General features: G+C 53.9%; 1 protein-coding gene across 1 annotated transcript in view; it reads left to right on the top strand.

Moving 5' to 3' along the window:
* The first annotated feature begins 3,988 nt into the window (after positions 1-3,988).
* PTH1R (parathyroid hormone 1 receptor) overlaps positions 3,989-25,132 on the top strand; it is a 104,736-nt gene continuing 83,592 nt past the window's right edge. Inside the window, exon 1 of the mRNA XM_068145814.1 lies at positions 3,989-4,154. Within this exon, the coding sequence (XP_068001915.1) occupies positions 4,080-4,154 (75 nt within the window). The 5' untranslated portion in view covers positions 3,989-4,079. The remainder of the gene's footprint in view (positions 4,155-25,132) is intronic.

Genomic DNA, 25,132 nt, shown 5'->3' with positions numbered 1-25,132 from the left:
TCTAAGATCAAGTCCAACCACCTACCCACCACCACCATGGCCACTAAACCGTGCCCCAAAGTGCTGTGCCCACGTGGGTTTTGAACACCTCCAGGGAGGGTGACTCCACCAGCTGCCTGGGCAGCCTCTTCCAATGCCTGACCACTCCTGCAGGAAAGAAATTGGAGGAGGAGAGGAGGAGGAAGAGGAGAGGAGAAGGAGAGGAGGAGATGAGGCTGAAGGAGAGAATAGGGAAGAAGAGAGGAAGGGGAAGAAGGGAGGAGGAGGAAGAGAGGAGGAGATGAGGAGAAGAGGATGAGGAGGATGAGAAGGAGAAGGGGAAAGGGAAGGAAGTGGAGGTGGACGAGAAAGGAGGAGGAGGAAAAGGAGAAGAAGGAGGAGAAGGAGGAAAAGGAGAAGAAGGAGGAGAAGGAGGAAAAGGAGGAGAAGGAGGAAAAGGAGGAGAAGGAGGAAAAGGAGGAAAAGGATGAAGAAATGCAGGGGAAGGGGGAGGAGAAGGGGGAGGGGAAGGAGGAGGAAAAGGAGGAGGAGGAGAAGGCGGAGAAGGGGAGGAGAAGGGGAAGGGAAGGAAGAGAAGAAGGAGGAGGAGGAGAAGGAGGAAAACGGGGAGGAGAAGGAGGGAAAGGAGGAGGAGAAGGGGGAGGAGAAAGAGGAGGAAAAGGGGGAGGCGAAGGAGGAGGAGGAAAGGATTGCATCAAGAGCAGAAGTCTCTTTTCCACCACCCCCTTCTCTCCCTTACAGGAAGCCCTACTCTACCTTAGCCTTGGAAAGAGCCTCTTTTCATAAAATTAGCTGAAGGCACCTATTCAGAGCCACGGGGCTGTGAAAAAAAAGAGAGAGGAGGCAGCAAGCAAGCAAGCAACAAACCCACTGCAGTTTTGGGGCTTCTTTTGAGTTGGTTTGATTTTTTTCTCCTCTCTCTCTCTCTCTCTCCCTCTCTTGATTTTTTTTTCCTCCTCTTCACTCCCAAACCCAAAGCAGAAATAAATGCTCACAGCTCCGCTCGGCGAGGGCTCGGTGCTTGGTCCCTTCTGCTGCCTGCTGGAAGCTAAGAGGGGAGCTCGGGGTTGAGTTTCCTTTCTCCTCCTTTTTACACATCCACTGCTTTAAAGGGGAGGAATAAAATTACAGAGGAGAAGAAATAAAGAGGGGGGGGAAAAGGGAGAAAAAGCACCCCCCCACCCCAGCTTGATTTCCAAAGTTCCCCTTCCCTCCCCTCCTAACCCTTTAAGAGCAGAGTTGGCAGGGGGTCAGGACTTCCAGCCCCTTCCCATCCTTGCTGCTTCTCCCACCTCCAGAAAACAAACCATCAGGGGATGGTCGTTGGGAGCTTGGTTTCAGCTCTGAAATAGTTTGGATGATGAGGGAGCATAGCAGGGGGGCTGGGGAGGAAGGGGAGGGGGGCAGTGATTTAATCTCATTCTTGTTACTATTATTTGTTTTATTCTCCTCTCCTGGGTTTATGAATGAGCTGGGAGGAACATCCCCCCACTTGCCCTGAAACTCAAAAAAACAAGAGGTGAAATCCAAGCAAGGAAGTGTTGGGGGAGGAGGGGGGGGAGATGTGACAGGGGCTGGGAGGCAACAGCTGAAACTTGGACACCCTCCTTCTCCTCCTCCTCCTCCTCCCTTCCCCTTCACCCAGGAGGTCCTGGATGAACCCCAGGAGGCTGCAAAGTCCCTTTGCCAGCTTGCAGGAGGAGGCTTCTGCTGGAGATGGGATGGAGGAAGTGGTGCCCCTGAGGGTGTAAAAAAACATAGTAGTGAATAAGAAAAAGGTAAAAAATAGTAGAAATAATAATGGGGGAGGGGGGAGGACAAAACAAAACAACACAACAGGAAAAAGCCACGGCTGAATTTGCCCCAAACCTGAAGATTTCAGGCTATGTGGGGAAGTGAAAAGGAATTTGTCTTTTGCAGGGGGGAAGAGGGGTGGAGGGGTGGGAAATTAATCTAAAAGAAACTACTTAAAGGTGGAGGAGGAGGAGAGGAGGAGGAGGAGGAGGTGGGGTGGGGGGGAAGTGATCTTTCAGCCCCACGCTTTCACGCCGCGCTCAATTGGCTTTTTGAAACTGCAGATCCTTTGAGACAGAGAAGGGAAGAGAGAAGCAAATGGAAGGGGAGGGGGGGGCAGAAGAAATTGAAAATAATCTTTATTTGTACCTTTAAAGGGGGGGGGGGGGGGGAGAAAAACAACCCCAAACCCTGCAACCTGGAAAGCTGGCAGAATAAAAACCTATTGTGGAGCTGAAATCTGTTGGGATAGCTATGGAAAAATCCCTTTTTTCTCTCCCTCCACCCCCCCGGGTCCTGTTGTTTGTGCAAAGGTGAAAATATTTCCAAGGGGTTTTTGTTGTTGGGTTTAGTTTTGGGTCGGGAGGGAGGGGTTTTTTTTTTGTCTTTTGGTGGGGTTTTTTTGCTTTAACTTTCAATTTGGGGACTTGGTGGCCTGGTGAATAAAAAAAAAAGGGAGGGGAGAGGAAAAGAAGTGGGGAGGGAAAAAAAAAGAGGAAAGGAAGGGGAGAGAAAAAGAGGGAAAGAAGGGGGGGAGAAAAGTGGAAAAGAAGGGGAGGAAAGAGAGGGAAAGGGGGGGAGAAAAAAGAGGAAAAGAAGGGGAGAAAAAAGTGGGAAAGAAGGGGAAGAAAAGAGGAAAATAAGAGGAGAGAAAAGAGGAAAAGAAGGGGGGAAAAGAGAGGAAAAGGGGGGGAGAAAAAGAGGAAAAGAAGGAGAGAGATAAGAGGAAAAGAAGGGGAAGAAAAGAGGAAAAGAAGGGGAGAGAAAAGAGGAAAAGAAGGGGAAGAAAAGAGGAAAGAAGGGGAAAAAAGAGGAAAAGAAGGGGAAGAGAGAAAAGGGGGGAGGAAAAAAGAGGAAAAGAAGGGGAGAGAAAAAGGAAAAAGGGGGAGGAAAAAAGGAGGAGAAGGGGAGAGAAAAAGAAAGGAAAAGAAGAGGGAAGAAAATAGGAAAAGAAAGGGGGGGGGAAGAAGAGGGAAGAGAAAAAAAGAGGAAAATATGGGGGGGGAGAAAAAGAAGAGGAAAAGAAGGGGAGAAAAAATAAGAAAAGAAGGGGGGAGAAAAAAGAGGAAAAGAAGGGGGGAGGAAAAAAAAAAGAAGAAGAAAAGAAGGGGGAGAAAAAAAGAGGAGAAGAAGGGGAGAGAAAAAGAGGGAAAGAAGGGGGGCGAAAAGAAGAAAAGAAGGGGGAGAAGAGTTGGGTGGGTTGGGTGCTTTCGAATTGGGGGTGGTTGGGGTTTTGTTGTCTGATTTTATTTCACCTAAAAAACTCAAAACCTTCTGAAAGCTAAAAGATAAAATTACTGGGATCTAAAAATAAAGCAGCGGTTAAAAGCCTCCCCCACCCTCTCCGATCTCCCACCCCTTCCACCCCTCCCTCCCTCTCCCTCCTTCTCTCTCTCTCTCTCTCTCTCTTCCCTTTCGCTCCCGGAGCCTTTTTGCGTTTTGACAAAGAAATTATTTCAACTTCCCCACTGCCTCCTTTAAAAAAAAATAATAAATAAATCGGGAAAAGAGAGAGAGAGAAGGGGGGGAAAAAAAAAAGCCAAGAAGAAGGAGAAGGAGAAGAAGCAGGAGAAGAAGCGGGAGAAGGAGAAGCAGCAGTTTGGGGACCATATGGATGTGATTTTTCCCTCCTCCAAGACAGATGCAGCTGGAAAGCAAACAGCAGCAGGGGCTGCAGCCCTGAGAGGGGGAGCGAAGTGACTTCTTCACATGGGTTCTGCCGGGTCGCGCTGAAGGAGTTTTGCTCGCATCATCTCCAGCCATGAGAAAGAGAAGCCGGGGGCCGGGGTTCCTCCTCGTCATGCGCTTCTCCGCCTAAAACTGGGGAAACAAACAAACAATCGAAGAAATTCTGGCCGGCAGAAAAAAAACACACAACAACAACAAGGGGGGGGTTGGGGGTGGGGGGTGGGGGGGTGGGGAGGGTGGTTGTGGGGGGTGGGGGGGGGGTGGGGGGGGGGGGGTGGGAGGGAAGGAGAAATCATCTGCAAGCCGGCGAGCTGGAAAGATCTCTCGTCTTCCTACTTCCCTGAAGGAGCTTGGATGCTGGGAGAAGCCTCTTGGATATGGGATCATATCTGGTTTATCACAGCCTGGGTTTGATCCTCTGCTGCTCCGTCCTGAGTTCAGTCTACGCTTTGGTGAGTCCCCCTCCGGCTTTTCCCTCCCTTCTGTCTCCTCGGATGATGTTTCCTCGATGAGTAATTTACCGTCTGGAGAGTTTAGGAAGCAAAAAGCAGACCTTTGGGATTGAGAGTTTTGGGGGCTGGTGTTTGGGTGTTGTCGTGAGGATTTCAGGTTGGGGGGGGGGGCGGCTGGGAGCTGTTCTGGTTTCTTTTCCTTTTGGTTTGTGTCGCTGCCTTGCAGTTGGGTCTCCGGCTTGCTGCCCCGGGCGAGATTAAAATGTCTCTGCTTCCCCCAAAAGAGTTTTGAATCACTTTTAAACCCTCTCTCCAGATAGGAGAGGAGTGGAGCTTGACAGGGAAAGCGTTTGGGAGATCATTTCAGAGACACCTCTGAGGAAAGGGCAGCTCTTCTCCCTTTCCTTTTCTAATCCTTTTGGGGTTTTTTGTCCACACACAGAGGCACCCCCTCCCCTTCCCCCCCAACCCCCGAAACTGCACATTTCATGGTAATTTAATCTGCAAATCTGCCTAATCTCAGCAAAAAAAAACTACCCAGTGCCTTCCTCTGTGGGATTCAATTTGGAGAGGAGCTGGGAGTGCAGGGCTTGCAGACAGTTTACACTCAGGAGCATGAAAGTAGTATTAACCCTTTGCTCCCTGGCCCTGTTTTCACCTGTTCCTGCAAAATGCCTTTCCAGACCTAGCTAAAAGGGCTCAAATCTGTCAAAACTGCCTCGATGGTGATGATGGAGAATGAGGCTGAGAACTTCAGACCCTTCCTCCGCGGCCCCAAGGGGTCTCCACAGCCCTTCTGCAGAAGCGAAGGGAAATGTCACGCAGAACCAGGCACCAGAGGTTGAGCCACTGCTGGGTGTGCTGCTTTGGCATTGGCTTCCCTTGCCTTTTCCACCCCTGGAATCACCACTGCTGCTACCATTCCCCAGCCCCTCCTGGTGCAGGAAGGGGCACCACCACCCAAAGCGGTGTCTGCTTCCCACGAGGGATGGAGATGTGCTTGAAAAGGAGTTTGAAAGGTCAAGGCTCAGCCTGGTCCTGGCTGCAGTCAGGTCCTCCTTGATCCTTCAGCAGCCACCACCCTGGGCCCTGTCCCCTGGCTTGGGCAGGCACCACTTGGGAGTTTGTGCAGGGCTGGTAGGGTGAACGTTTCCCCCAGATGTCCAGCATCATGCTAGAGAGAAACACAACCATTGCTGCAGTCCCTCCCCACCTTGCTCTATCTCCAAGCACAACCCCACCTTTCAAAACCCCAAACCAGGGACACTGGGAGGGCTGCTTGTAGATTTCTTGAGGTTTTAGTGATGGTTGAGGTCTCTCCCCCGTTCTGGGGCTGGATTATCATCTCCATGACCAGCTCTGGCTTTGGGGCCATATCGTGGCAGGGTAGGTCCTGTAGCACCTGCTACCCTGCCACTTCCACAGCCCTGCTGCTGCTGCTGAAGTCAGCACCAGAAGTCCTGCTAGCTTGGGGGTGTCTGTTGGTACTGGTGAAAATCAGGGTCAAGAAACAGCCAGGCTGGAGCTCAGCACACTTGAGGAGCAAGGAAAGACAGGCGAGGCTGCGGAACGCATCTCCAAGCCCCAGCCCCAGTTTATTCCCTTCTCCTGGTGCATCCCAGCACCTCCAGAAGGTGCAGAGGACCAGCCAGTGAGCCAAGTGTTAGCTACCTCTTGCTCCCATAGGGGTTTGATTTTTGATGCCCCCCATCACAACAGACACTTCCAGATCCCAGGTAATTTGCTCCACAGCACTGGGGGGCTCATGGCTGGAGCCGCTGCACCAGCTCAGGGTGAGCTGGACCTAGGCATAAATCAGGAGGAGCTCCACCAGGGGCAAGAATAAAGGGAAATTAGGTGGGAAGAGGGGGATGAAGGATGTACAAGAGCCTTTCTTCCCCTGCCTGACCCCTTCCTGGACTGATTTAGGGTTGTGCTGTTACAAACCCCCTTGGGTTTAATTAGGCTCAAGCTGAAGTGGATGTTCCAGACTCTTCCCAAATCCACCATCACCAGCTGAAGGAGTTGCCAGGAGGTTTCCAAAGCAGCCCTGACAATTCAGAGAAGCTGCATGTCCCTGCTGCCATCCCTTTTAGGCAAAATGAGAAGGCCAGCCTCATGTCATCAAACTGCAAGGCAGAGAAGGACTTGCAGGGTGCTTAGAGCTCGATCTCCTTTCGCTCTTGTTTCCTTCTCAAACTGAATTCAGTGTTGAAATGAGCTTTGAAAACAGAGAGTGGTGTTGGCTGCAGGTCCCAGCACGGTGATGTCTTGGTAGCTGTGGCTGTAAGCTAGGTCACAGGCTGGACTTGATGGTCTCAGAGGTCTTTTCCAGCCTCAATAATGCTGTGATGATCTGTGAAGGAGGGTCCCAGGTATAGATACTTGATATTTGGTGGTGGGTCTGAGTGTGTTTCATGTGTTGACACCACTAGAAGTCACCAAGTGACTCCCTCCTAGAAGCAACAAGCCAAAGAAAAAAAATCCATCAAGGAGAGCAGCAGGAAGGATGGGCTTGGAAGGACCTAGCTTGGAGATAGGCTCTGCAGCAGATTTGGGCTAAGCTAAAAGTGGGAGCTGACCTTCCGCTCCCCCCGCAGCGCACAGCAAAGCTCCGTTTGTGTGGTTTGAGTCAGGAGGATTCCTGCAGACTGGGGCAGCCAGAGCTTCAGGGCACAATTCATCTGTCTGAGGCTGGAAGACTTGCATCCTGAGAGCCCTGATCTTAAATGTTGTGCTCCTTGCAGCTGGGTCGCTTTGCAGTTGGGTGTTGGTGAAGCTGGGATGGCCCAGAGCATCCCCTTCAGGGGAAGGGCTCTCAGGCACTGGGAACAGGCTTCCCAGGGAGGTGGTGGAGTCACCATCCCTGAAGGGATTGGAAAGCTGCATGGATGTGGTGCTGAGGGACATTGTTTAGTGATGGTTTAGCAGTAGAGGAGGGGTTGTGAGCTCTAGGCGAGAGGTTGGACTTGATCACCTCCAAGCTCATTTCCAACCTCAGCGGTGCTCTGATGCATCCTAAATCAGAAGCTGTTGCTCCCCTTATCCCTGTTGTCAGCCTGCAAAGATGAGAGTGATGACATTTTGCTGTAAGCCAAAGTGCTGAAGCTGGGATGGGAAATGGGTTTTTGATTGCCTGTGGCAGTGGTAGATCATGGGGCAAGAGACTGGCAGCTCTTGAGGCTTGCATTAAGTGCAAACCAAGGAGAGGAAATTCAGCAGAGGGGGAAAATGCCGGAGCAGTGAGTCCTCTCCAGAGTGAAAAGTGTCCTTGCAGAGATCCTGATCCCACCATGAGCCACACAAAATCCACAGGGAGATCAGCATCCCTGCCCTGAGCCTCTGAGGGGCAGCTAAGAGGAGGAGGTGGTGGTCTTTGATGTGGGGTGAAGTACTGGGTGAAGCTCTGCTCTCCTCCAACTCTCCCAGAGAGGTTGTCTCTGTGGGAATATCATGATTGAACAGTGAGGGGAATTTTGCTTTGTTGATTGAGCACTCTGTGCCTGAAATCTGGCAGGGTGAGGGGGAAAATGTGGATTCATTCCACTATTTAGTCCAAAGGCCAAGGAAACAACATTGACCCAAGCCAGATAACCCTGCAAACATGGGCTTGAGAAGATGTGTGCAAAAGGAGCTCTAAAAGTAGGATCTGGCACCAGCAGAGAAGATGTAGCCACTAGGATTTTATCTGAACAAAATAAGGAGCTCCTGGCAGAGAAAGTTCTCTGTGTCCCACTCCCAGCTCAGAGCTCCCTGGTTTGCTCTGCTGAACCCTTTGGGTTTCACTTTGCTGCCTTCTCTTGCCAGCTCTTAGCCTGGCAGCCCCCCAACCTAGCTGTCACTGAAGGAGATGTTCTGAATGATGATAATAATGATGATAACAATGATGATAATCAGAGAGGGACGAGAAGGAGGAGGAGGAGAGAGGAGAAGGAGGAGAGAGAAGGAGAAGGAGGAGAGAGAAGGAGAAGGAGAAGAAAGAAGAAGGAGGAGAGAGAAAGAGAAGGAGGAGAGAGAAGGAGAAGGAGAAGGAGAAGGAGAAGGAGAAGGAGAAGGAGAAGGAGAAGGAGAAGGAGAAGGAGAAGGAGAAGGAGAAGGAGAAGGAGAAGGAGAAGGAGAAGGAGAAGGAGAAGGAGAAGGAGAAGGAGAAGGAGAAGGAGAAGGAGAAGGAGAAGGAGAAGGAGAAGGAGAAGGAGAAGGAGAAGGAGAAAAGCAAGAACCCATCAGCCTTCTGCAGGGCTTTGGACTAAAGTAGCTCCAGTTGGGAGGGAATAGCTGAGGTTGGCTGAGCTCAGCCTGATGCAGGGAAGAAGGTCTATGTGGGGCAGCAAAAGAGACCCCCACTTTGTTGGGAAGGTCTTGTCCTTCAGCAGTGCTTGGTGCCTTGCAGGAGGTGCTGCACATTTGGAGGGGTTGATCCCTTTCTGATTGCTGCAGCTTGTGTTTGCCCAGTCCCTGGTCCCCCACCCAGGCTGCCTGGGCAATGCTGAAGCTTCCCTGGGCAATGCTGAAGCTTCCCTCCGGTCTTGCAGAGTAGATGTAGTACCCCCAGAGATGTTCAGGGGGGATCATTAGGGATTTGTGAACCTTTTCTTGCAGACCCAAAAGCAGGGGCAAGCTGGGCCTGATAACCTGCAGGAAAAGTCCCAAGGGAGCTGCATCCAGCCCAGCACTGGAGATAGGAAGAAAGCTGGCACCAGAGTGATGCTTGGGTCCCCCAGCAGCCCAGCCCTGGGTGCTCGAGCAGCTGGATTAAGGAGCTGCCATCTGGGGTTTTGCTCTCTGACTTGTTCCTTTTCCCCTCTGCTCAGCCCCCCATCTGATTTCTGGCTGGAAGGGAATGCTGCTCGTGTTCTGCTTCAGAAGGCAGCCCCTCATAAAAAGAATCATCCTCAGAATAAACCAACCCCGAGCAGAGCTCCTGCACAGCCCAACGAGCTGCCCAAACTTCGTTAAACCAGGACAGGCTCCAAGAGGAGGGAAACAATGTCTGAAATGTTCTTTGCCCTGCACACTCTTGGGAGCCTGCCCACCCCTGCCCCACGTATTTAGGAAAGATAGAGGGATTGTTATTGTAGCAGGGGATTAGCAGAGATCCCGGGGCTATAAAACACTCCGCCGCAAAATAGAAAGCAAACAAAGCCTCCCCTGCTGTCAGGGTGATGCACGGCTCGGGATTTCATCCTGTGCAAGCCAAACAGAACCCCAGCTGCCCACTGGCAAGTCTGACCTGAGCAGGCTGGGGCTCGGGGGCAGATCCTGGGAGCAGGAAGAGGGAAAAGCACAGAATCAGAGTCATAAAAAGGTAGAATCAGAGAATCACAGAAACAGAAATCATAGAAACATGAAATCATAGACTGGTTTGGGTAGGAAGAGACCTCTGGAGCTCACCCAGTCCAACCCCCCTACTCCAGCAGGGCACCCACAGCACACTGCCCAGGAGCACAGTGCCCAGGGGGGATTGGAAGCTCTCCACACCAGCAGACTCCACAACCTCTCTGGGCAGCCTGGGACAGGCCTCCAGCACCCTCACAACAAACAACTTTCTCCTCCTCTTCAGACAGAACCTCCTGGGTTCCAGTCTGTGCCCTCTGCCCCTTGTGCTGGCCCTGGGCACCACTCAGCAGAGCCTGGCCCCAGCCTCTTGCCCCCCCTGCTCCCTTTAGCTCTTGCTGAGCATTGCTCAGCTGCCCTCTGGGGCTGCTCTGCTGCAGGCTCTCAGCCCCAGGGCTCTCAGCCTTTGCTGCTCCCAGAGCTGCTCCATGCCCCTCAGCAGCTCCCCAGCCTGCCCTGGACTCTCCCCAGAATTTCTTTCTCTCTTGCACTGGGTAGAGCCCAGCATGAGGAAGAGGAAAAGCAGCAGAGCAGCTGTGTGCACAACAGGGGGGAAAGGCTGGAGGAAATGCAATCCGAGGTGTGCCTTGAAGGTCCAGGCAGTTGTTGTTTGGTTTCTGGCCTCCTAGAAATAGCCCCAGAGCAGTGCTGTGAGATCAGTCTGGCTGGGGTGGTGTGTCTGTGAGGAGTACCTCCTGCCCCAACCCCAGACAGCTGCTTGGCCCTGCCAGGGGTCCCATGGCCCTTTGAAAAATGATGCTGAGAGGCTGGGAGTTGTCCCACAGCTCTGAGTCTCCTACAGGCTTGTTTCCTGGGCTGGAAGGACTGATAAGTCTCCCTACAACATCAGAAGTTCCTCTCTGCCCCGCAGGAGCTGGTAGTGAGGTGAGGGTTGGTCTGCTCTCCCTAGTGTCCGGTGATAGAATGAGAGGAAATGGCCTCAGGTCGCACCAGGAGAGGCTTGGGTTGGGTACTAGGAGCAATTTCTCACCTGCAAGAGTGGTCAGGGGCTGGCACAGGCAGCCCAGGGAGGTGGTGGAGTCCCCATCCCTGGAGGGGTTCAAGAACGGTGTGCCCTTGGCACCAGGGCCGTGGCTTTGGGGGCATGATGGTTGGAACTGCTGATCTTAGAGGGCTTTTTCCAAGCAAAACAGCTCCATGAGTCCATAAGGAACACCCCTAGGGTGCAAAGGTGCTGCCTGGAGGATCTGCCTCTGGGAAATGCATCTCTCAGCCCCTCAATTAAATTCAGTTGAAATCAGTCCTTGGTTTGCAGAGTTATTTAGGACACAAAGCTCACACTGATCACACTGAAACCCCCCAGCTGCAGCTCTGACTGGGCAGCCTCTGATCGAGCAGTGTGGGGGGAGCTGGGCAAACACCCAGCTGCCTCATCCCTCAAACCATTCCAGGTCAGGCTGGCTGGGGCTCTGAGCAACCTGCTCTAGCTGCTGACTGCAGGGTGCTTGGTCCTTTGAAGGTCCCTTCCAAGCCAAACCATTCCATGATTCTATGTAGGACTGCAGAAATCCTGCTCCCAGGAGGTAGAGAGCTGGCTCCAGCTAAACCTTGCAGTCCATTGGGTTTTCTTTGTGCCTGAGACCTGGAGGAGGGGATGGAAGAGCTGGGCTACAGCTGCCTCCAGCTTAAACCCCTCCTGGGAGCTGGCCCTTGCTGCCATCCTCATCCCACATGCCTGGAAGAGGGTGATGAAGCCCAGCATGGATTTAGGCACGCACTGGACTGTGCAGCTCTCCAGCCCCGCAGCTCTCCAGCCCCACAGCTCTCACTGGCCTCATCTCCAACTTTTGAGGTCTGATCATGGGCAATTTGCTTTCCTTCTTTCCTTCTCTGCATCCACTTGGGGGTCAGGATACCACCTGGCTGCCCCAGCCCACAACCACCTCAGACTTCAGCTGCCCTTGCAGGAGCTGCTCTGTTAGAGATGATCTTTCTGTTGCACCTTTTGCAACGTGGCAATGATTATCCCTGGGGCTGAAACTTGACCTGCTGGGTCAGACTGGGCTTTGCTGTCTTGTGTCATGAGAAGTAAACACCCAGACTCCTGCTTGATGTACCTGGCTTAGCATTAATCCCTTTATTTCCACAGAGACCAGGATGACCCTTGCCAGGGATTAGAGGGGTTCTGTGGTTTATGGTCTTCCTTTCCCTTTGGAGGCTCAGCTTGGACTGACTTCCAGAAACCTGAATTTCCAGGAAAGGAATGTTTTGGACTCATGGCATCCTCTTAACAGATCACACTTTGATCCTCCTGTAAGACAAATTCCCCTGAGAACATTCAGGTGATGGTTAAAATCATCCTCAAGGCTGGCTTAGCTCTGCTTTCCCTTGGATTTCTTTACCCATTTTTCCTCCCACCCCTCCAGCAGGCCTAGTTCAAAGCATTTCAGCAGCCCAGGGAATGTGCTCCTGTCTCCTTTCTTCTCCCCTGACCATGTGCATCCTTCCATGAGCTGACACAACCCACTGAGCTTGCAAGAAACTAAGTCAAGATAGAAAAAAACAGAGCATACAGGTAGCAGAAGGTTTGTAACTGGGTCAGTGAGTGACATCTGCTCAGCAAAGGGTTGGATGAATCCCTGAGATGTGTGAGGGGTAGATTGGGTCACAGAGGTGGAAACAAGAGGGGTGAGTGACCAGAGATGTGTGCAGGTTTGTCCTTACACTGTGGCTGTGCAGTCAGCCTGGCATAAAGCCCTCAGACAGAGACCTTCTCGCTGGCTCCAACTCCCTGAAAGGAGGCTGGAGCCAGGTGGGAGTTGGTCCCTTCTCCCAAAGAGCAGAGGCAAGAGGAAACAGCCTCAAGTTGCCCCAGGGGAGGTTTAGGTTGGACATGAGGAACAATTTCTTCTCCCTGAGGGTTGGCAAGGTCTGGCCCGGGCTGCCCAAGGGCAGTGGTGGTGTCTCCATCCCTGGAGGGCTTTCAGAGCTTTGGAGAGGCAGGAAGGCTGTGGATGTCCCCCTCTTGGAGGTGTTCAAGGCCAGGCTGGATGGGTCCTGATCAACCTGGGCTGGTGGGAGGTGTCCCTGCCCATGGCAGTGGGGTTGGAACTGGATGATCATTAAGGTCCCTGCCCATGGCAAGGAGGTTGGAACTGGATGATCTTTACAACACAAAGCATTCTGTGACCCTGTGAGGATTCTGTGACCATGCAGCTCAAGCTTCAGTCAGCTCAGGGCAGCTCATCAGCAGGAAACTTGGCCTCTCAGAAAAGACCTCCTCCCAGATGAGTGTCTGGGGCAAGGGCTGGAGGCAGGAGCTGCTGTCTCAGCACAGCAGGCAGGTTGGTTATCTGCTTTCTCACACAGCTCCCCCGATGCTAATCAGGGTTCCTCGATGTTATCTCTGCTTTAGCCTCCCTTCCCTGCTCTCCAAGCTGTTATCTGCTTGGGCTTCTCACACCGACAGCGAGAAGCAGCCTCAGATTAGCTGCTTTGAAAGTCACTGGGTGTCCTCAGAAACCCTGCTCATCACTGAACTTTGGCTTGAGACCCACAGGGTTTGTTTCTCTGTATTTGCACAGAAAAGTGACTGCTGTGCAAAAATCTACCCTGGGATTGCCACGGGTCAGGGGATGAGGCCCTCCGTGAGGAGCAGCAGAGAGGTGGTGGGGAGCTGCCAGCTCTTGGGCACGCAGCAGAGGATGAATGATTAATTCCCTGAGACCCAGTGGGACTTTGAGGGACACTGCCAACATTTAGGACTTAGAATCAGAGTATCATGGAATGCTTCAGGTTGAAAGGGACCTCTGAAGGTCATCCACTCCAACCCCCCTGCAGTCAGCAGAGATAGCTGCAACTAAAGCAGGGTGCTCAGACAACCTGAGCTGGAATGGTTCCAGGCATGGGGCAGCTCCCAGCTCTCTGGCTGACCTGTAAATCCCTTCTTTGCAGCAAGTCATTTCATCAACCATCATTTTAGGCTCGAGGTGAGGAGGAAGTTCTTCCCAGAGAGAGCTGTTGGCCATTGGAATGTGCTGCCCAGGCTGGTGGTGGAGTCACCATCACTGGAGGTGTTCAAGAGGGGATTGGATGTGGCACTTGGTGCCATGGTTAGGTTAGTCATGAGATGTTGGGTGACAGGTTGGACTTGATGATCTCTGAGGTCTCTTCCAACCTTATTGATTCTGTGATCCTATGATCATTCTCTTATGGCTTGATTTGTTCAGCTGCTTCATTTGCCTGGAGCACCCAAGGGACTGCAGCATCCCAGGGGAGCACATCCCTGGCACTAACCCCTGGCCTAGGTTGCCCAGAGAGGTGGGAGTCCAACCTTTAAGTGAGCACAGGCTCACCTGCACCCAGGCCATGTTAGTGCTGCTCCTCTTACCCACAGGGCCTGAGAATGAGCTGTGGTGCTGAGGGAGGTGGCTCAGTGGGAGTAGCTTAGCAGTGCTGGTGGGGTTGCACGCTCTAGGCAAGAGGTTGGACCTGATGACCTCAAAGGTCTCTTCCAACCTCAACAGTTCCATGATTCTATGGTCTCTCAACCACTTTATTCAGTGACACAGTGAGGTCAGGAGCTCCTGGTAGGAAACCACAGGCTGGACTGGAGAGCAATTAATTCATTGCTTTTCTGAGCTGAAGCAGAGCAGGCAGTGTCTGATCTCCTCCAGGAGCCTCTTTTGCCTTGCAAAGCTAGGACCCAAATTCCAGCTGGGCTGCTCTGCACATCCTATTTCCATTTCACTGCCCAATCCCCTGCCTCTCCTCAACATTCTCTTGACTTTCTTCTTGACTCCCACCTCCCAGGCCGCCTCTCCCTCCAGACACAGAGCAATCAGAGCTGAAGTAGCTTTGAGGCACCAGCAAGGACGAGTGGCTCTGAAGAAATAAACCTTTTTCTCCTGGCTGCACTCAGAGAGGGAGATCAATAAAGCAGCATTATGGAGGGTGTCTGTGGCCCAGCAATTTCACTCAGCTCAGTAAAACAACAACAAAAAAGGAAAGACAGAGCAAAAAGCAAGGAAAATAAAAGCAAAAGGGAGCTGGTAATAGGTGAGGCTGCTAAAAGGAAACCAATAGAGAGAGCTTCAAAAGCCAGAACTGCTGCTTTAGCAGAGGCCAGCAGCTCAGGAAGGCTTTCAGCCTCCCAGAGCTGGTATCTCCAAAGTGTTCTCTGAGATTGCCTCTTCTTCCAGTGCCCTTGGGGTTGCTCTCACTGAATTAGCTGCTCTGAAATGGTCTCTTCAGCAAGGAAAGAGCAGCAAGGAGTTGGGATTTAGCTCCCCCCTTGACCTTCTGTGTGCTCTCAGGGCCTTTCTCACTGTGGATGTGCAGAGGAGGCACAGAGGATGTGGGGGGAGCGAAGGTGGACTCTCAGAACTTGGAAAAGTGGTGTCTTTGTGTTGTTCTTCCCAGAAAAGGAGGAAAGGGGAGAGATGGATCTGGAGGCTTGGAGGTGGAAATGTTTTCCCAGTCTGAATAGTCATGGTGCATTAGGAAGAGTGTGGCCAGCAGGTCAAGGGAGGTTCTTCTCCCCCTCTGCTTTGCCTTGCTGAGGCCACAGCTGGAGGGCTGGGTCCAGTTCTGGGCTCTACCCAGCTCAAGAGAGGCAGAGAACTGCTGGAGAGAGTCCAGGGCAGGCTGGGAAGATGCTGAGGGGCCTGGAGCAGCTCTGGGAGCAGCAAAGGCTGAGAGCCCTGGGGCTGAGAGCCTGCAGCAGAGCAGCCCCAGAGGGCAGCTCAGCAATGCTCAGCAAGAGCTGAAGGGAGCAGGGGGGGCAAGAGGCTGGGGCCAGGCTCTGCTCAGTGGTGCCCAGGGACAGCACAAGGGGCAGAGGGCACAAACTGGAACCCAGGAGGTTCTGTCTGGAGAGGAGGAGAAAGTTGTTTGTTGTGAGGGTGCTGGAGGCCTGTCCCAGGCTGCCCAGAGAGGTTGTGGAGTCTCCTGGTGTGGAGAGCTTCCAACCCCCCCTGGGCACTGTGCTCCTGGGCAGTGTTCTGTGGGTGCCCTGCTGGGGCAGGGGGCTTGGACTGGGTGAGCTCCAAATGTCCCTTCCAACTCCTAACCTTCTATGACCCAATGATCTGAGGCTGCACCCCATAGAATGTGTTCGGCCTCGAGGTCCTCGGCTGCCAGGGTTTGGTACCACCTGGTGTGTGCACAAGAGTGAGTGTGGGCAGAGCTGCAAGGCTCTGCCTCATGCCACAGCACTGCCAGCCAGCCTTGGAGCATGCCAGCCTCTGATCCCCCTGCAGAACACCAGCTCCAGCTCCACTCCCCTTCCCACCATGACTGATGTTTCTCCCCCAGCCTTTCAGCACCACAGTGCAGCATGTTTGGTGGTTTGGTGGCTGGGGTTTTTTTGGTGTTTGGGGGCTGGGTGGTTGGTTTGGGGTTGGGTTTTTTGTTGGTGTGGTGGTGTTGTTGTTTCATGCCTGGGATCAGAATCTTGCTGTGATTTGCTCCAACCTCATCACAGAAACCACAAAGCTCAAGGGGCCAAAGCCTTCTGCTGGCGTACATCGGTGGGGTTCCTGTGGAGGGCAGAAGGGCCAAGAGGACCTCATCTGATGTCAATCAGTGTCATTGAAACCAGGGGAGGGATGGAGAGGGGGGAGGGGGGGGGAAGTGGAGAAGTCCAGCTGGCACATGCTGGTCCTGGTCTCCTGATCCTGAGCTGCATCTGGCTGGGACGGGAGGGGACTCAGCAGCCTGAGAGATGATCTGGGTGGGATGAGAACCCCCCCTGCTTCCAGATGCTTCTCCAGCCCCTCTTCAGCCATGCTTCAGTAGCTGCTTTTGTGGCTGCCTGCCTTGTGCCTTCTTGAGAGCACTGAAACAAGAGCAACATGGGGAGGGCTGAAAGGAGGGAGTGTGCCCCATGCTGCTGGCAGCAGTGGTGGTGGGGAGGGCTGATAAGCATGTTGGCAGGCTGGGATTTTCAAGCCACAGGACAGGGCTGAATTCAGCTGTGGATTTGGGGCCACTCCTGAAGGATGCCAAAGGAAGTCTGAAGTTCTGAGGTTTCAGCTGAGCTATCATCAGGGCTTAAAGCAGACTCTGCAAGAGATGATTGGTGTGGGGTAGGGTTTTTTTTTCCTTCTCTTCCACTGATTTTGGCCTGGCACCCCTTGGTGTCATCCCCAGTGCCACTGTGATCAACAGACTGGACACCAAGTGCTGTTGGCACACGTTTCTGGGGGGCTGGGAACAGGGATTCAGGGCGTTCAGAGCTGCTCTGTGCTCCTTGTTTCGTTTGTCCTCAGCAAAAGATGACTCAGGTTCATGGGGGAGCAGGGGGAGGGGAGAATGCTTCAGGCAGTGGAAATGGGAATGTTTAGCACTCAGGTGAGGATCCAGCCCTGGGTTTGTGCCAACCAGCCTGAACACAAAGAGGAGCTCCATAGGGGACAATGCAGGTGCGTGCTCGGCTGGCCTGGCTCAGCGCTTCCTAGGCTGAGGAGGGCTCTAAGCTAAAGGGGAACTGCCAAGCCATGAGCAGAGCTGGGTGGAGGACTGGTCAGAGGTGGAGCAGAGTAGGAGCAGACAGCCCAGGTGGATCCCTGAGCCCCTCCACTTGCCAGCTTTCCTGTTTCTGCTGGTATGGAGACGAGCTGCTCATCCCTGCTGCAATGGCACAGCAGTCAGCAGCCCACAGCCACCGCTGGGACCTTGGTGCGGGGCCCTAGGGTGTGACAGAGACCTAGCAGCCACGGGCATGAAACTCCTCTCCTGGCTTGGTGCCTAATTCCTCTCTGCTCTGCAGCCAGCTTTCACTCCCAGCACTGTTAGTCCTCCAGAAGAACCAGGTTCTCCTCCCTCCTCTCTACCTCATGCACCTCCACCACAGCTCTTCTCTCCACCATGCCTTCCTCTAGGGCTCTGGGGCTGCCCTCAACCCCAGGTGAGCAGCATGTCAAACCTTCCAGTGCCTCCCCTCCATGCCCAGCAAAAGGAGGAGGTGGTGTGGAATGCTGGAGCTGACTGACTGGAGCTGGGAGGATGTCATACTCCATCCTCCATCCCCAGAGTGGGGTAGAGGTGGTGCTGAGGGCCATGGTTTGGTGGTGACCTGGCAGTGCTGGCTTAATGGCTGGACTCCATGACAATAAAGGTCACTTCCAACCACAATGACTCTGTGGGTTTTGAGAGCTGAGAAGTTTGTGAAAGGTAGATAAAAGCCTCAAAATCTGGCACCAACAGACATGCAGGCTGGATAGCAGGTCCACATCTCCACCAAGAGATGGCAGAGGGCTGACAAATAACAGAGAAAGGTCAAAAGCCACCACTCAGGCAGCAGTTTCCACACTTCTGAGGCTAAGGGAGCAGTTAGACACCAAATATTCCCTTCAGCTCACTGTGCTCTGAATCCTCTGTCCTTGACTTACATATGCTCTGTAGAGGAACTGGGGATCACTCATCAACACCTCCATGAGCTGCTGTGGATCATGACATGGGAGCACCAACCTAACTGCTGGCCTCTGGGGGAGCATCAACCTGGCTGCAGCCTGGCTGTGCTGCTGGCCTCTGGGGGAGCATCAACCTGGCTGCAGCCTGGCTGTGCTGCTGGCCTCTTTGGGAGCATCAACCTGGCTGCAGCCTGGCTGTGCTGCTGGCCTCTGGGGGAGCATCAACCTGGCTGCAGCCTGGCTGTGCTGCTGGCCTCTTTGGGAGCATCAACCTGGCTGCAGCCTGGAAGTGCTGCTGGCCTCTGGGGGAGCATCAACCTGGCTGCAGCCTGGCTGTGCTGCTGGCCTCTGGGGGAGCATCAACCTGGCTGCAGCCTGGCTGTGCTGCTGGCCTCTGCTGAACCCCAGAGCAGCCTGGGTGAGGCTAACCTCACCTGATCCACCCCTTCAAAACTGATTCCTTGAGCTGTCTTCTGCACTCAGTATCCATCAGTCAGACCTCTCCACTCCTCCCATGTAAGGTTATTTCCATCTCCAGCTGGTTGCTGTTGTGTGGTCTATAGAAAGAGCCTTGAACAACACATTAGGTTAGATGCTTAACCTTTATATGGCTGAGGATGGAGATGGCTCCACACCAAAATAACCTGTGGGCTATTTCTGGCTCTGCCAGTCACCCCAGGGGTGACTTTGAGAAGCCCCTTCCTTTTTTGGTTCTTTGTCCAGCTTGCTGCTTTCAGCTTGGCTTTTGAAGCCTCTAGGTACTCACTGAGACCTGAGGGAGTCTGCACCAAAACAGCTTCACACCCTGACTGCTGGGCCCTGAGCCAGAAGCTGCTCAGAGGAGAGCTGTGCTTTGTTGCAAGCCTGCATGAAGATAACAACAACAGACTCTTATCTGTGGCCTCAAAATGTGCTTGTCCTACAACTACTGATGGAAATCTCCAGCCTGTGCCTCCCCCAGGAGCCACTAACACAAATCTACTGGGTGGAGAGCAGTGGCTTCTCTGATTGTAGGCAAGCAGCCAAAACCAACATCTTCCTGTCCTCCCCTTCCCAAATCCAGTGTGTGAGGCTGGTGTCTCCTTTCAGCTGGGAGTTCTTTACCTGCAGTTGCAAAGGCTGCTCGGGGTGGGGGGAGCATCACACAGGGAGCTGCACCCCTCAGGGACACTCTGCCTGTGCCAGCTTCTCTTCAAAGGTGTTTGACACCAGCAGGGCACAAGAATCATAGAAGCATTTTGGTGGCAAGAGACCTTTAAGATCATCAAGTCCAACCATGGCCCCAGCACTGCCAGGGCACCACCAAACCATGGCCCTCAGCACCACAGCTCCAGGGCTTGGAAATATCTCCAGGGATGGGGACTCCACCACTGCCCTTTTGGGGAAGAAGTTGTTCCTCATGTCCAACCTAACACTCCCCTGGAGTAGCCTGAGGCTCTTTGCCCTTGTCTGTTTCTCGTTCCTTGGGAGAAGAGACCAAGCCCCACCTGGCTCCAACCTTCTTTCAGGGAGCAGCAGAGAGCCAGAAGTCTCCCCTCAGCCTCCTTTTCTTCAAGGTGAACAGTCCCAGCTCCCTCATCTGCTCCTCACAAGACTTCTGCTCTACTCCCTTCAGCAGCTTTGTTGCCCTCCTCTGGCCCTGCTCCAGCTCCTCAGTGTCCTTCTTGGGATGAGGGACCCAAAACTGCCCCCAGGGTTGGAGCTGTGGCCTCACCAGTGCCCAGCCCAGGGGCACCATCCCTGCCCTGCTCCTGCTGCCCACACCACTGCTGCTCCAGGCCAGGCTGCTGGTGGCTTTCTTGTCCCCCTGGGCACCCCCTGGCTGATGTTCAGCTGCTATCAACCAGCATCCCCAGGGTCCTTTACTTCCTGGCCCTTTCCAGCCCCTCCACCCACAGCCTGGGACCATTCACGAGGTGGTTGTGACCCAAGTGCAGTACCTGGTCCTTGACCTTGTTGAACTTCATCAGCATGACCCCCTGATGTCCTGAGGCCAACAGGAGCAGGGGCTCTGGTGTTTCCCCGGGCTCTGCTTGCCCCTCTGGAGGATGCAACCTGGCCAGAGAAGCTTTCTGCTTTCTCATTGCCTCTGCTGCAGACCAGGCTGGGATGGGAGGGAGGGGAGGGGGGGTAAGAGTCACAGTTAATGGATTTGAGAGATCATTTCCAGGGGAACTGTGCACAACAGAGCTGTGGTTTCAGCAGCCACCCTGAAGCAAGTCCCTTCCCTCCCTCCCTGCAGCTGAGTGCTCCTGGATATTGTTTCAGGCCCCTGGTCAGCTGAGCAGGATAAGCTGAGGCTGTGCAGGGTATCAGTTTGTCTTCTCCAAAGCTGTCTCCTGTCTCTTCTTCTTTCTCATGACAAACAAAGGCTATAAAACATCTGAGTGTTTGGGAGGAGCTGCTTCTGGTGGCCCTTGGGTGCAATATTCCTCCCTTGTGCTGGCTTTCAGTAGCAAGAGGCACATTTCCTCAGTGGACCTCCTTGCTGAAGAGTGAATCATGGCCACAGGCAGAGGAAAATTGAAGCACAGGCATCAAATTGGGTAGGAGTGGCATGAATATGAGGTTGCTTACACTTGGGGTGACAGATTACATTGCTTTGGGATACAGCAGGCCTAGGGATGTGCTTGTCCCACCCTGCTCTGCACTGGTGAAGCCACAGCTCAAATCAGTTGTGAGCCCCTCACTCCAAGCAGGACACTGAGGGGCTGGAGCAGGGCCAGAGAAGGGCAATGAAGCTGGGGAAGGGTCTGCAGAACAGGGCTGGGGAGCAGCAGCTGAGGGAGCTGGGGCCATTCAGCCTGGAGAAAAGGAGGCTGAGGGGAGACCTTCTGGCTCTCTGCAGCTCCCTGAAAGGAGGCTGGAGCCAGGTGGGGGTTGGTAGAGACCAACCTCACACACAAGAAGTGACAGGGAAGAGGAAACAGCCTCTAGGTTCCCCAGGGGAGGTTCAGGTTGGATATTAGGAGAAGTTTCCTTGCAGACACCCCACCATTACCTGCTGGAGACCCCACAGAACCATCCAGAGCATGGCAAGACCGTGGCCAGGCATGGCCTTAGCACCAGGGGCTGGCAAATCACAGCTCCTCTGCTGCTTCACTTCAGGCCATGGATTATTAGCCATGGTGGTGTTAGGCTGATGGTTGGACTTGATGACAGTAGCAGAGACCTTCTCCAGCCAAAGCCACCCTATGGCTCCTGCACTGCCTGCCTGGATTCCAGGTTGGGACTTTGCTGCCTTCCTTCTGGAGGCTCCAAGTCCTCTGCCCAGAGTGTCTGGGAGCTCTTTTAGCTTGGGCTGCAGACACTAATAATGAGAGCATTCTTTGGCTGCCATAAAGCTCCTCAGAGCAAGTGCAAAGGTCATCCCTGCAGACACCCAGCTGTGTCCTGAGGTGGTCCAGGAGCAACAGGGAGCTCGTGATCTGCGAGGCTGAGGAGAGAAGCCGTCTAGTCTAGGGGAGATCAAGGGGATGCATGGTCCCAGCCTCCCCACACATGAAAGGCTTTCTGCACAGAGGGGGAAAGAGAAAAACATCTTCCTCACCTCCCCCAGGGAGAGGAGGGAATGACCTTAGATGATAGAAGAGGAAATGGAATTAAATGTCAGGGGAAGCTCTCCACCAGAGGGCTGCGAGGGCAGGGGAGGAGCCTGGGGCTGTGAGGCTCTGGACCAGCTCCAGCTCCTCACCAAAGCAACTACAACAGAGGTTATTCTGCAGGTGATGAGGTCCTTCCCACCAGACCTGCCTTTTGAACAGTTTAACACAGAAACATGAGACTTAACTCACTTGGGTTGGAAGAGACCTTGAAGATCACTGAGTCCAACCATGGCCCAGCACTGCCAGGGCACCACCAACCCATGGCCCTCAGTACCACAGCCCCAGGGCTTGGAAACCCCTCCAGGGACAGGAACTTCACCACTACCTTGGGCAGCCTGGGACAGGCCTTGAGAAGCCTTCTGGGTTAGAAATTATTCCTCTTGTCCAACCTAAACCTCCCTTGGGGTACCCTGAAGCCATTTCCTCTTGTTCCTTGGGAGAAGAGACCAACTCCCCCCTGGCTCCAACCTCCTTTCAGGGAGTTGTTGAGAGCCAGAAGGTCTCCCCTCAGCCTCCTTTCCTCCAGGCTCAACAAACCCAGGTCCCTGAGCTGCTCCTCACAAGTCTTGTGCCCCAGACCATCCAGCAGCTCTTTGCCTTTCTCTGGACCTGCTCCATCCAGAAGGCTGTTACATGATTTCCCCAGAGACCACCTCCACCTTCTTCACCCTCCCCCAAAGCCTCTTTGCCTTTAACTTGCTTCTCTAATGCACCATGCCAGAGAGGGCAGACCAAAGAAACATGGCCATGGTCTCTGGAAAGCCCAGGACAATCTGCTTGCAGAGTTTTAACTCAGAGCAGAGGAGGCTGAGGAACACATCATGTCCTAAATGCCTCAGGGACGCTTCTGATGTGCTCCTGCGAAGTTTTTAGCAGGTGATGGGGAGGATTGGAGGACCAGAGGAGATAACTTCATGTTTTAATGGCCCCAGCCCAGAATGGAAGCCCTCCAGGACAGGGAAGCCCATCTGCCCTGGTAGAGCTGTCTAATGGAGCAAGACATCGTTGTGTGACTCTCCAAGGGCTCCTGTCTTGGAGCAGATATCTGGGCTGTCAACAAACCCTTCCTTTCTCAAGCAGAACAAAAGCAATTTGCCCCCAGCAAGGCTGGGTTTCCTTTGTTGTGTGACTGCCAGTGGCCTCCCAGTTTCACTGGGTGATCACAACCTCCACAGCTGGCTTCCCTTCCGTGGAGCTCACAGGGTTCAGAGTGTGCCAAGCTCTCAGAGACATCCCTCCGTGTCCCCAGCACATGTGTGTGCAGGGAGGGTGCGAGCCAGGGAGTAGATTCCCAAGGATTCCTAGATTCAGCAAGGGTGGGCTAACCAGAGCTGGTTCTTCAAGGGGATGACCAAGCTGACAGCTGCTTTGCATCACTGGAGCCCTGCAAACCAGCTAATGCAGCCCAGGCAGATCTCTGCCTCTCATCTTCGCTCTGTTTACTCTGCTGGTGATGGTTTACAGCAAGTTTCTACCACCCTTCATCCCCTGATGTGTTCCTCCTGTTCCCCAGCGCTCAGCACTGGGGCCAGCTCTCTCTCACCTCTTTGTCAATTGATCTGGACAAGGGGATTGAGGCACCCTTGGCCAGTTTGCAGATGACACCGAGTGGGGAGGGAGTCTTGATCTGCCAGAGGGTTGGAAGGGGTCTGCAGAGGGATTTCAGCAGGCTGAATCAATGAGGTCACCAGGATGAGGTTCAGAAAGGTCAAGTGCTGGGTCCTGTACTTGGGTCCCAACACCACCATGAAGGTTTCAGGCTGAGGGCAGAGGGGCTGGAAACTGCCTGGTGGGTAAAAGGACCTGAGAGGGTTGGTGACAGCAGCTGGAGATGAGCCAGGGGGTGCTCAGGTGGCCAAGAAGGTCACCAGCAGCCTGGCCTGGATCAGCAGTGGTGTGGGCAGCAGGAGCAGGGCAGGGAGTGTCCTCCTGGACTGGGCACTGGTGAGGCTACAGCTCCAATCCTGGGGTCAGTTTTGGGTCCCTCACTCTGAGTGGGACAGAGAAGGGCAACAAAGCTGGGAAGGGTCTGGAGAGCAGGGCTGGGGAGCAGCAGCTGAGGGAGCTGGGGGTGTTGAGCCTGGAGCAGAGGAGGCTGAGGGGAGACCTCCTGGCTCTCTGTAGCTCCCTGAATGGAGGCTGGAGGCAGGGGTTGGTCTCTTCTCACATACAAGAGGTGACAGGGAAGAGGAAATGGCCTCAAGTTTCCCCTCTGAATTTGGACCTGATGTCCAGGTCTTGCTGCTCAGTGTTCTCCAGGCACACACAGGGCTCTGCAGACTTAAGCCCTCTGCAAGTGCTGCAAGTTTACCCCCCCCAAGCATGAGGTTATTTTCTGGGCCATTATCCCCACAAGAATGGGAGATCCATCCTGCTCTGAGCAGCTGCCAGCTCTGCCTCCTCCTTCAGCAGTGCTTCAACTCCCATCTGGGCTGTCCTGTGTGAACCACCTGGTTATCTCCTGGAGAAGCACAGAGGCAGTCCAACCTACTTCATCCTTTCAGCCTGACTCATGCTCCCACTCCTCTTTCCCTCCTTTTGAAGGGTTTATTGTTTCTCCTGCTCTACCCAGGAAGTGTTGGGAAGCTGCCTCACATCGAGCTCCCAGGAGGTAGAGGAGATGGATTTTTAATGCCATTTCCTTTCCTCCCCCCGTGGGTTCATCTAATAATGCAAAGCACCTCAAAGAGGCAGAGGGCTGGGCAGGCACAGACACATTTGCTGGTGCCCAGGAGGGTGGCACACAAAGGCAGGTCACACACTGCTGCTTTCTCCCTGGCCCTGCAGGAAAAGAGAGGTTTATTTTCCTGTAAATGAAGCTGCTCTTGCAGCAGTGATCATTTCGGGCCAGGCTCTCTGAAATTGAGACTCAAACCAGCTCTGGAAGCTGCAGGAAGAAGTGAGGTGAATGATGCCCCAGATGGTCTACAGCCTTCAAAATCTGGTGGCTGCCCAACCAGCCCTGGGTTTTCTCCCTCCTTCATTGAGCAATTTAGCATCACCTCTGCTGCAGGAGGTATTGTGCCCATGCACACACACTGGGAGGAGTCTGGCTCCATCCTCTTGATCACCCAGTCCAAGCCCTGCTCCAGCAGGGCACCCACAGCACAATGCCCAGCAGCACAATGCCCAGGGGGGGACGGAAGCTCTCCACACCAGCAGACTCCACAACCTCTCTGGGCAGCCTGGGACAGGCCTCCAGCACCCTCACAACAAACAACTTTCTCCTCCTCTTCAGATGCAACTTCCTGGGGTCCAGTCTGTGCCCTCTGCCCCTTGTGCTGGCCCTGGGCACCACTCAGCAGAGCCTGGCCCCAGCCTCTTGCCCCCCCTGCTCCCTTCAGCTCTTGCTGAGCATTGCTCAGCTCCCCTCTGGGGCTGCTCTGCTGCAGGCTCTCAGCCCCAGGGCTCTCACCCTTTGCTGCTCCCAGAGCTGCTGCAGGCTCCCCAGTATCTTTGTAGCCTCCCCTGGGCTCTCCAGTACTTTGCTGTCTCTTTTGAACTGGGGAGCCCAGAACTGGACCCAGTCCTCCAGCTGTGGCCTCAGTAGGGCAAAGCAGAGGGGGAGGAGAACCTCCTTCAACCTGCTGGCCACACTTCTAGAGGCATCCAATGTGCTCCAGGTCTCTGGGGAGAGAAAGCTCAAAGCCAGCAGAGCAGCAGG

This window comes from Melanerpes formicivorus, unplaced genomic scaffold (assembly GCF_026170545.1).
Source record: "Melanerpes formicivorus ecotype bairdi unplaced genomic scaffold, bMelFor1.0.p_v2 SCAF_13, whole genome shotgun sequence".
Lineage (NCBI taxonomy): Eukaryota > Metazoa > Chordata > Aves > Piciformes > Picidae > Melanerpes > Melanerpes formicivorus.
This window is presented reverse-complemented; position numbering and strand designations above follow the sequence as displayed.